Source organism: Dromiciops gliroides, chromosome 1, assembly GCF_019393635.1.
Source record: "Dromiciops gliroides isolate mDroGli1 chromosome 1, mDroGli1.pri, whole genome shotgun sequence".
In the NCBI taxonomy this organism is placed as follows: Eukaryota; Metazoa; Chordata; class Mammalia; order Microbiotheria; family Microbiotheriidae; genus Dromiciops; species Dromiciops gliroides.
Window position 1 is genome coordinate 54,174,449 of NC_057861.1, and position 12,068 is coordinate 54,186,516.

General features: G+C 40.5%; 2 protein-coding genes across 2 annotated transcripts in view; one reads left to right on the top strand and one right to left on the bottom strand.

Annotated features, from left to right (window-relative positions):
* Window positions 1-12,068, top strand: part of DOT1L (DOT1 like histone lysine methyltransferase) — a 118,563-nt gene that overhangs the window by 90,424 nt on the left and 16,071 nt on the right. Inside the window, 6 exon segments of the mRNA XM_043980640.1 lie at window positions 765-899; window positions 4,758-5,100; window positions 5,103-5,212; window positions 5,214-5,363; window positions 5,365-5,379; window positions 6,491-6,696. Of these exon segments, the coding sequence (XP_043836575.1) occupies window positions 765-899; window positions 4,758-5,100; window positions 5,103-5,212; window positions 5,214-5,363; window positions 5,365-5,379; window positions 6,491-6,696 (959 nt within the window).
* On the bottom strand, window positions 160-356 carry LOC122738661 (cytochrome b-c1 complex subunit 10-like). The gene has a single exon (XM_043980634.1). The coding sequence runs from the start codon at window positions 354-356 to the stop codon at window positions 183-185; it is 174 nt and encodes a 57-aa protein (XP_043836569.1). The 3' UTR covers window positions 160-182.

The window sequence follows — 12,068 nt, forward strand, 5'->3', positions numbered from 1 at the left end:
TTTTTTTCCATGTTTCAAACGGAGGTTTAATTATCCCAATACATCAAAGTTGCTCATTGAAAAACATCAAGGTTCTTGGAGTCCACTCTGAGCATTTCACATTTGTGTCTGATCAGGATTCCCTGAGAAGAGCAGTCCCCAAAAAGTTCTCCATCCCTAGACCATAAGATTGAAAAGATAGCTTAATTGTCCTTCTTAAATTTGCCATTGATGTATGGTACCCAATCCAGAATCAGACACCAGTCAGTGGCCCAAACTAGCCCCATGACACCAACAGCACCCCATGTGCCTGCTGTGGGAAGCCAGTACTTGACCAGCTCCTTGTTGTAGTGTGGCCCCAGGAAGTTGTTCAGCATTGCTGCCCTGCTTACCTCAGTGCCCGCATGTTAGCCTGTCAACAAGTCTGCCTCAGGGTCACCGTGGTTCTCAGCCTCTTCCTCCTTTCTTTTTGGAAATATTGTTGAATTGAGTTTCCTCTTTGTTTACTTTGGGTGAGGGGCAGTGTTAGAGGGAAGACTGGACTGAAATACTCGTGGAACATTTGAAAGTGTTTGTTTGAAATGATCCTTGATTTTCACCTAGCAGTTATTCCAGCCTTGTGCTTGGCCTGACTTGTGCATACTGCTCAGTTATATGTTGTTGTCAAAGCTTGATTCTTTAGGACATGTTATTTTAAACCATTTTTGGTAAATGCAAGTAGCTGTTTGATAGTATATGTTATTTGCCCTCAATTACAAGGTGTTGTGTCTCCTTTTCCTCTGCAGAGGAACACACCTAGTCCAGTTCATCAGAATCGAGAGTCTACTTCAGCAACACTTGAAAAACAGTTTGGTGCTAATTCCCATAATGGTATGAACAGTGCTGTAGGAAACAAGTCCCTTGCTTTGGCTACCTCAGGTATGGTTATTCTACCGGCCTCAACTTCACTATTGTCACTGAGCTCTAGCCTAATTTGGGGCTTTCATTCTGAATTGCTCTCTTTGGGCTGGGGTAGAATTGTCTACCATTTCTATATTTGGGTCTTTTGTGTGTTGTGCTGGAAGGCTTTATTATTTTTCTTTCTAAGTGGGTGGAATATTTCTGTTAATTTATTAGTCATCAGTGTTTCTTTTGCATTCCACCAGCTGGGATTTCTTTTTCATAGTAAAAAACCCCCAAAACCCCATTCTCGATGTCAATTATTACCTAGGCCTGACTCCTGTATCCCTGACTTTTTGCCATTACTGGCTGTACTTTGCATGTGTGTTTCCACCTGTCCATCCCTCTCTCTCTCTTTCTTTCTGTCTCATACGTTATCTTTCTTTTTTTTCCTCTCCTTTTCTCTTGTTCCTCTACTCCCTATGCCTTTCTCTCTCCCATTTCCTTTCACTCTTCCCTCAATCCTGCCACTCCTAGGTCCCTTCCCACTCCGCATTAGTCCTCTTCTGTTTCAGTACTCTGTGCAGACTCTAATTATTCATTCATTTGCATTTCTTCTAAGGACTAAGCAATCGTGTTCCTCCCTGCCCCAGTCATCATCCTACCTCCTTTCTCATGACCTTCAGCTCCTGTTCCTCACTGATTCCTTTCCTTATTTCAGGGGAATTGAACATGAACATCTGCAGTGATGCTCTATAACCTCCTAGTTCCTTACCCTCACATTTCAAGACCTTCATTCCTCTCTAACCACACATAGAAGCAGTAACATATTAGATCTTGCCATCACTTACACATATTCAGCCTCCCTAAGTAGAAACTCTGCCATCATCCTCTTTGGCTATAATTTCTTTTCCCTCCATTTCTTCCTTTGCCTCATTGAGACCTGCATGACTGCTGCTTTCGATTCTTTTCCTCTCTTTCCAGGCTCAGCCCACCAGTCAGCCATTGCACCTGTGTACTTTCCTGCACTCTGGACTCCCTTACTCCCTGGTCCTGTTGATGCTCTTCTCTTGCTAAACCCTCACCCTATATCACTTCCACCCTCTGCCTCCCCTGTTCCTGCTTACTGGCTGTTAGAGGAAGTCTCACAGCCTTGCTGACAAATTCATGTTATTCAACCTTAGTAACCAAGGTAGCCCTTTTATTTCTCCCTAATCAATTCGCTGTCTCATTCCCCACTGAATCTATTCAGTCCTATTTCTCTGAGTCCTGATGTCTGTATCTCTTTCATCTGTTCCCTGAGCTTCTATCCCATGCCACTCAGTGCCTGTTGGATGCTTCCATAGGACCTCAGTGGTTCTTTGAACTGAACTTAGCTTAGTCCCTAAACCCATACTTCCTTCAGAAAGAGCTGTTTCTGTGAGAGATCCCAAAACCTTCCTTCTTGTTTCCCAGGTTTATAACCTTAGCCTTTGGCTGACTCCTTGCTGTTCCCCATCTTTCTGTCTCTGTGCCCTTGCCCTGACTGCCCCATATACCTGGAAAGCCTCTCTTTGTTGCCCCGTGAATTCTCTCTTCAGATCAATTTCAAATACTGACTTCCTCAGGAAGCCTTTGCGGATCCCTTCCCAGCTGCCCATGCCTTCCTCTCAGAGTATTTTTTATGAACACTTTGATAATTCGCACTTCACTTTGTTGTATTTATTTGCCATGTGCTTATAGTTTCCCACATTTGAATGTAATTTTCTTGTGTTAGGTTTGTTTGTCCCTATATGGTGTGATTTTAAAAATCTAAATGTATGTTTGCCTTCAATTAGAAGCTGGACATTAAGCATTTATTAAAAGCATACTAGGTATTAGTAAAAAGGAAAACATGTGGACTTCAGAAAGTTAAGAAAAGGTCCATCTAGCCTAGAGTTCCAGCCCGGTCTGGTTCTTCCTCAAGTCCTCCACCAGGAGCCTGCTTCAACCATGAACTGCCTGAGCAAAATGAGTGTGGAAGCTTTTTTGTTGGTGGTGGTGGTGGTGGTGGGTTTTTGTTTGTTTTTGCAGGGCAATGAGGGTTAAGTGACAATCTAATTAACTTAAAGTAGGCTAATCAGCAAAGTCAATCACTCTCACTTAATTTAAATAATCTCCAGGTGGGCCTTTGAGTATCTGCTAAATCCCATTATTTTCTCACCCGTGGTCAACAGTGAGAATAGTCCCAGTCACACAATAGGTAGTTCATATTGCTGATAGGTAAAAATTCCAGCCCCACTTAGAGTTGTATATTATTCATTATTAACCTTTTGTCATGAAGGCTTAGGTGTACCTGGAATACCCTCACATTTTGTGGCTGCTGAAACTGAGGCTTAGAAAGGTCTGCTGGAAGTGAGGAAAGAGCACTAGAAGTAGGTGCTTGACCCTGAGTCAGGTTGTGGCTCCTCTCTGGCCATGGCCCAGTTTTTTCAGCTCCCTGTGTCCATTTCCTTCCCTGGTGCCTCCTCTGGGCCTCAGTTGGGGATGGGGGTGGGGGACTTGAGGCTTCAGGGGTTGTTGGCCTTTGTGTCACTGTGGAAAGCCATACAGTATAGAATCGTGTCCAAGCTGAATATTGGGGCACATGAAGACCCCTTCTGGTCCTAGAGTTCTGACTTCCAGCATGTCTTCATAGCCCCAAAAGCAAGGTATATGGCTTTGAAATAGTCATCCGCTGGACTCTCCAATTCTTGTTTTCTGTTGTGCTTTCACCTGGCTTCCGTAGGAGATCTGAGGATTCTTTCTGGAGCTTCATGAATGGGGAAGATCTTCTGGGCTGAGTTAGGCCTAGTGCCTGTAACTGAGGCACTTCAGCTTGTCAGGCTGACAGGACAGCTGTAATCTTTAATAATATAAGCCTTTACTCACATCTAAGAGAAGCCACTAAATTGTCATTTGTCGAAATTTTTTAGGGATTCATTTTTATGTGACTCTTCTCTGTCCTGATCCTAGGTTGTCTCTTCAGAGGTCTTAACTCACTGGTTCTTTTAAACATTTTACAATTGGCTGACTCTTTTTTTAGGACATAATTGGTCACTGAAGATACAGAACCGTGACATATGGGCAAACTATTGTTACAGGGCCTTTTTGTTGATGGACGCTGGGAAAAGACCTGTGATTTCATTAGAATTAGGGCCGCCGGCCATTTCCTCTTCCACCACTTGATCTTAACAGGTTGCAGGATAGTAAGAGACTTAACTCCCACAAAGCCACTTAGCTGTCATGTATCCAAGACTCAGTTTAACAGGATATGGGCCTGATCCCACTCTACTTAGTGATCACTTGACACATCCAGATCCTAGGCTCATAGACCTTGAGCTGGGTAGGACCTCAAAAGGCTCTCTGGGCCAAATGGTGGTGTAGGAACTGTCACAGACCTTGAGGATACGAGGGCTGGCTTCAAATCCTGCTTCTGGGCCTTGCTTCCCATGTACTTTGGGTAAGTCACTTAAGCTTCCTCGGCCTCAGTTTTCTCATCTATATTCGTTTCTGCAGGTCACTTAAATTCTGGGCCTTATCTACCTTTTAGTGACATTGGATTGGATCATGCTAGCTCTCTATGGCATCTGTCTTTTTTGTGACGGTGGCCATTTTAGCAGTCTGGTTAAGCCTGTGAACTCCTGGGATGCTTTTAATTATATGGAAGTACACAGCGATATAAAGGAGACCAATTATATAGAAACAGTTCTGGATGCTCTCCTAAGAACGCTTCTTTCTCCAAATCCCCACCTAAGTCCTATGATGATATATAACAGGTAGATGCTACAAGTGACGTTCTCTTTCTTTTTTTTCCTGTAACTTTGGGTAGAACCATGTATTTCAAAATGGTGTGCAAAGTGTTGTGGGATATTGCCACGATAACCCATGTCTCCAACAGGTTTTCTTATAGTGGCTCCTTGGCAGTCAATGGCACGCTTTCCAGTAGCCCAGCCCATCTTAATCATGCTGCTGAGCAGGTAGCCCTGGATGATTCTTCCAATTCCGGGAGCCTCTTTAATTCTGTGGGTTCCCGGAGTTCTACACCACAGCATCCTTCTTTACTCATGATGCAGTCCCGGAACTCCGGCCAGAACTCTCCGGCCCACCCACTTGCTGCCAGCCCACGCCTCAATGGAGCTTCTCAAAGCATGATGGGGATTTTGCAGTACTCGGATGCTACAAAATTGTTCTCTGAAGGTAACAAGGGGGATCTTCCACTAGATTCAGGCTTTTCAGAAACTGAAATGAAGTCAAGAGAAGAATCCTCTTTACAATCTCGACCAATACAGGGAACCTGAAGCAGTCTCCTTCCAACAAACACAGCCCTCTGACAACTAGCATCCGCACAGACTGCGGGGCAGGCTGGTGTGCAGGGAGGGCAAGAAGAGGGGCAGAAGGAAGCGGTCTTCACGGGGAACCCCAGTGCGAACAGTGTGGTATCTCCCAAGCGCAAGCCCTTACCGTCTGTGGCAGGCCTCTTCACCCAGTCTTCAGGCTCACCCCTCAAACATCAACTCCATGGTAAGAAAAAGGTTTGTTTTGTGCATTGATCTGTGTTGGAGGAAGGGGTATGATCCTAAATGCATGGAATCTAAGGACCAAGGGCTCAGATCCTCTTCTCTGTGCCATTTATTTTATAGCTCAAGAAACTAACCCATTGATAACAAGGGTCTGACTTTCCCCTTGGTCTTTGGGCTGTAGAGTTGCAAAGCTGTTTCCCAGGGCTCTGACTCCAACTTTTTTACTGACCTTGGTCTTATTTAGGACAGTCCTGACCTTCCACAATATGTATGTTGTTTTCTGTCATCAGAAAGATACTTTGGGGGTAACCATAAGTCCTCACTATCCATATTGCTGCTGTGCATACAATCAATGTCTAATTTCAGAGTATTCAAAAACTTCCTAAAGCTGACAGTAAATTGTGGGTGAAATGATAGCAACAAGGCCCTAAACTTGAGAATGTTTCTGCAACCAGAAATGTGTTGTGTTTTGTTTGTCACTCATGGGTGTGTTATAGGGAAAAGAGCCTGGGATGTGCATTGAACCCTGGACATTCCAAGTGGACAAAACTCCAGGAAATGGGACTGTGTCAGGAAATGAGGAATTTGTCTGTCTGTTGTGGCACCAGTGGCTTTGGCTCTTACTCAGAACAGTCCTTTTAGAACTGATGGGACCTCACTCGTCACAAGGGATTGGCAACTTTCCTTGAGTTATAAACTTATTTAGCACCTAAAGGTCCATCTTTTATGCATGCCTGTTATAAAATGGCTCCATAAAGAACCTGCCTTAGGTCATTTTGTCTTATCCTTTCGTTTTTCAGGTCTGTCATTTGAGGCCTTGAGAGATTAAATGATTTACTGAGGGGCAAATTGGTCGTGTCAGTGCTGGAATTCCGTCCTCCTCCAGTCTTAAAATATAGTCCTCTTTCTGCTGTGTCATGGCTCCTTTTTCTTTACCCACCTTTAAACTCAGCACTCTAGGCCTGTAGGTTTGTGGTGAAAAGGAGTTTGATGGTGGTTATTCGGAGGTGACATTCAAATGTAATTTTAAAATCACATTTTGGTGACATGATCTGATTGGAGAATCCATTTAATGGGGTTTTTGTGGTGTGTGTTTTGTTTTTGATCCCTAGGTCAATAACATTAATCAGCCTTTAGAAATAACAGCCATTTCCTCCCCTGAAAACTCCCTGAAGAACTCTCCTATTCCTTACCAGGACAGCGACCAGCCTCCGGTGCTGAAAAAGGAGAAGCCCTTGGTCCAGACGAATGGGGCGCACTACTCACCCCTGACCTCGGACGAGGAGCAGGGGTCTGAAGACGAGCACAGCAGCATCAGGTGAGCCAGGGGCACCGTGCCAGCTTGGTCTTCTGCTCATGGCACTGACTGCCTGGGGCTTTCTTTTCAAGGTCGTCGTAAGTATGCGAAACTCGACTTCTTTCCCACTAGGGGATCACGTCAGACACCCGGGATAGACTCTTCACATGTTCCATTTGAGTTTCTTTTTCTCTAGAGATTTATTTTCATTTGATGAGATAAGAAAAGCCCAGTGGCCTGAAATTATGGAGAGACATGGTACATCTTTTGAGAGATACAAGTATGTATAATCAAATAAGCTTTGTAACCCTTCCATGTGCACTTTGATTTTTGAAATGGGGACCATAATGCTTGCACTACCTAAATCAGAGTTGTTTTGGGGACTTTTTTTTCTTTTTTTCTTTTTTTTTTGGTGAGGCATTTGGAGTTGTGACTTGCCCAGGTTCACACAGCTAGTAAGTGTTAAGTGTCTGAGGCCAGATTAGAACTCAGGTCCTCCTGACTCCAGGGCTGGTGCTCTATCCACTGCGCCACTTAGCTGCCCCTGTTTTGGGGGCTTTAAAAACAAAACAAAACAAACCCACCACAAACCTTTGTAAGCCTTAAGGTTTTAGATATGTGAGTTATTTTAATTTTTTAATTTTTAATTTTTTTTTTTGTTGGGGCAATGAGGGTTAAGTGATTGCCCGGAGTCACACAGCTAGTATGTGTCAAGTGTCTGAGGCAGATTAGAACTCAGGTCCTCCTGAATCCAAGGCCAATGCTTTATCTACTTCGCCACCTAGCTTCCTTGATATGTGAGTTATTAATACTTGTTGTGGCTGCTCTCTCCAGTGATCTATATCTCTTCCCTGCCTCACTTTGGGATGAACCTTTCTCCTAGGTGGCTTAGTAGGACCATTCCTCCTTTGTGAGCTATCTCAGTAATGTTGAGCTTTAGTATTACAAAAAGGACTCTTGTGAAAGATACTTTTGGAACCATTGATTTAGAGGACCAAAACTATATACAGTTTTTCTAAATCAATAGCTCATTGGAAATTAGGAATTACAGAATGTCAGAATGTTGGCCAACCTCTCATTTGACTGATAAAAATCTCCGAGGTCATAGGGGAATGGTGACATGTGAATTTACTTGACATAAGCCATAATTTTTATAGGGTTTCCATTTTGTAAAAGCAGGTATATGAGCTTCTACTGACACCAAATTGACTGAGGGTGTCTGACCTTTTCCAGATGAAAGTAAATTGATATAGTTTCACTATTGTTAATTAGTTTTCTATCAGTTGAGTGGTAGATTTTATACAATATGCAATTTTATACAAAAGTAATTTCATTACTTTCTTTTGTTGTGTTTTTAATTCTGTTGTTTTTAAGAATGGATGTTACTCCAAGGAAACGTGCAAAATTTGTAGCTCTTAAAGAGCACACTTCAGTGACTGTTAGAGATATTTCAGCAGCTTTTGGTGTGGGGAAGTCAAGCATTTCAAGCATCATTCAAGTGCACAGTGAAACAGCATCAGTCACAATGAAGCACAAAGGAAATTGGGGTCATAAATGTAATATGGAGCCAAGAACTTTTTGCAAGACAGCCTAATTAAACTACAGGAAATAAGTGCAGACCAGCAGAGGCACCAAGTGGCAAAAGGGGCTGGTAGCAATTTTCTTACGGTGTGAGGAAAACTTCTTGAAGCTAGAAGACAAGTGAGAAGACCAGAAAAAAAACGTAGCTACTTGCAATTCTTACAAAGAAGAAATATTGTTATGGCCAAAACTGTACAAAGATCAGAGTCCTGAAGACTGGAAAAGCAGTGTTTATTGATAAAAATGAAGCTCCATTTTTTCATTCAAGGATATATCAAAATCATGTTTGGTGGTCCAGGCAAGTCATTCAAATCTGGGCACTTCTATAATATTTAAAACTTCTACCCCACAGAGCAATGTTTTGGGGATTTTTTTTTCCCTTTCACTGAGCCCGGAAGTCTTGTCTCCTTTTAAGGGGATGGAAATCTCTGATAAACATACACTCTAACACCTTGTAGGACCATGCTATACGCTTTAAGGAGATTTATCCAAGAGATAGAGATTAATATAACTGTGTCCTGGAAAACCCACCACATTGAAAATTTGACTAATCTGGAAATTATTTTTTAAGTATGATCCAAAAGCAACTAAACTGTGTGTGTCCTTTGACTCCAAAGAGATCAAAGAAAGAGGAAAGGTACCTGTATACAAAAATTTTTTGTAGTATCCCTTTTTGTAGTCACAAGGAACTCAACTAAAGAAATGCACTTTAGTTGGGATGTGACTGAATAAATAAAAAAACACACACAAAAAAATGACAAAAGATGGTATCAGAGAAAGCTGGAAAGATTTGTATGAATTGATACAGATTGACATCAACAGAAACAGAAAAACACCGTGTACGATAACAACAGCATCATCAAATGACAACTTTGAAAGACTTAAGGACTCTAGCCCAATGACCATCTATAACGCAGAGAAACCATCGATGAAATGTGCTGCTCACCTCCTGACTGAGAGGCTATAGACTCAGGGTATAGAATAAAGCCTTATATTTGGACATGACCACTGTGGGAATTTGTTTTGCTTTACTATGCATGATATTTTTGATAGGGTGGAATGGAGAGACTTTTTTTTTTAATTAAAAACGCACATACATACCCATGTATATATGTATATGTACATATATATGTGGGAGAGAGAGCACATAAGACATTTTTTGACATGGCCAGTGATTATATGTATTTGTTACAAGGTTTTGTCTCTCCCTACAACTCCCTTAACCATATGGTGGGGTGGGAAAAGGGAGAAAAAAAAATAAATGCTTATTTGAATGAAAAAAAGTAAATAAAAGTTACATTTTAAAAACTTATTGTAAACTCATTTCCAGATTATGTAAAACAAGAAATGAGAATACAGCAAGGAGGTCACATTGTCTATTAAGTTTTTCATGTGAAATGTTGTATGGTTAATTATAGTAAGTCAATAAATTAAAATTTTTTACTGTGTTCCAGTTATTTTCGACACCACTGTATTCAGTAGAGGACCTAAACTAAGATTGTTACTTATATCTCTTTGTGCAAGTTTAGTGTACATTTCACCATTATCCACTATATCCTGAAATGTTTGGTTTTTAGGAAGGTAAGCCCTTAATTCATTTCTTTGAATTTGCTATCTTTAAAACTGAAGGAATCTTTTACTTCCTCCCTAACGTTTTTTAAAATAAATTTTTATTGATATATTGGTATCACCAGAATTTGACTGATTTCCCCCTTTCCAGATAGCCATTTCGTGTAACAAATGAGCGAAATCATTTACGTTGAAATTCTGAAAACGTATGTAATATGCCATACCACTTGCTTCTGCAAAGGAGTGGGATTCTCTCCAATCTCTTCTTTCAAGCCATGCTATTTCTTTGTAGTTTTTGATTGGCTAAACAAGTATGGTAAATTGCAACATTCTCCAATCCATTAGCATCTACTTTTTTCTTTGCTACCACAGGAAGTTTTGTTATAAATATTTTTGTGTATATGGTGACTTATGAATGACATCCTTTGGATGGATGAACACATAAGATAAATTCCAGTGAAGGTATAAAATACACAAACTAACAAGACCATATAGAGACTTTTTAATCCCATCTCAAAACAGGAAGTAGAATTAATTCTAAAGAATCTAACAGAAACTGAGACCCACAGGAGAATTCTGTTTTTTTTTTTAAAGTACCAATACTTCACAAATTCCACCAGGATTCCACCAGACTACTTTCATGAGAAAAATGTATTCATATCTTAATGATGAAAGTATAAATTAAAAAAACCCTTATACTCTTTTTATACCTGGAACCAAAGTAAAAAATTGGGAAAATATTTAACAAAATAAAGAAAAACACACAGATAAAAGTTTAATATGTTGTTTTCAATATTTCACCCATAGAGGTCCTTATGTACATTTTAATGGCTAAGTGGCATTGTAGTGTGCCGAACTCTAGGCCTCTGATTTCACAAGTTAAAACCACCCTCACTCACTAGTCTGATCAAATCCCCTTATCTCTGACTGCCTTGGTTTCCTAAGCTGTAAAATGGGGATAATAAGAGCACCTTCCTTCCTCACAGGGTGGTTGTGAGGATCCATTGTAGAAGCGTGCGTAGCCACAAGGCCTGGGCTCGGTGCTTGGGGACTTTTTTCAATTGAACTTGACAGCACTGTTTTAGAAGATTATTTTCAGAGTATAGCATCTTACTAAACATTCATTTCGACCAAGTCAGATTTATTACAGGAAAGGAATGGTTCAGCTTTAGGAAAACAATCTGTTTACTCAAATCGAAAGCAAAGTCTAGTACCACTTGATCATTTCAAATTAGTGCACAAAAAGGCATTGATAAGCTACACACTCATTAATGCTAAAAATCTATGAAGCCTATGCATAGTGGAGGGGCTTAAATCAATTAAGTATCTAAAACTAAAAGCAACCAACTTACAATGATAAAGCAAGGATGCTCAGGGTCCCCACTATAGTTCTAGAATGCTAGCAAGAGAAAGACACGGGGGCAGCTAGGTGGCGTAGTGAATAGAGCGACAGCCCTGGAGTCAGGAGGACCTGAGTTCAAATATGGCCTCAGACATTTGACACTTGCTAGCTGTGTGATCCTAGGCAAGTCAACCCCAATTGCCTCACCAAAAAAAAAGAGAAAGACATAAATAAAATGGCATAAAGGCATCCACATTTGTTTTTCAAATAATGGTTTATATGGAAAGCTAGGATTTCAGTAAAGAAACAACTTTAAAAGATAGCTTCAGCCTGGTTACAGGCTACAGAATAAACTCAACAACAGCATTTCTGCTGTTCTGTTCTATTCCATCTAAGAAATGATGGAAATGGATATCCTATTTAAAATACATAAGGCAATCCAAAGACAAAATTATGCAAAATATTTGATAGCCTCAATTATAAAATGCTCCCTAAAAAAAAGTAAGTAACTTAAATTTTTGGACGAATATTCAATGCTTATGGCTGGGTTGGGCCATTATTAAGAATTTCAATCCTAGGAAAGAAAATTAGCAATTTAATTTTTACATCAGACTCTCCAAGGGATACTTGATAAAATAATGGCAAAAATCATTTCAAGAAAAAAAGCTCTGGAATATCTATGGGATATCTAATGGGATAAATTAGATTGTAAGCCAGTCATCAACTATTTACTATTGTTTAAAAATAGATGAGTGGAACAGATCAGATAAGCAAGGATCAAGAAACATTGGGATTCAGGTTTTATCCATAGGAGTTGGAAAAATCCCTATTTGATAAAAAGGCAACAGTGTGGCAGAGCATATTCTTTTTCTTTCTTTTTTCTTTTTTTTTTTTTTTTTTT

What these genes read in the sequence shown, in the direction of transcription:
- LOC122738661 (XM_043980634.1), bottom strand. Translation starts at nt 356, where the DNA reads ATGCTGAACAACTTCCTGGGGCCACACTACAACAAGGAGCTGGTCAAG.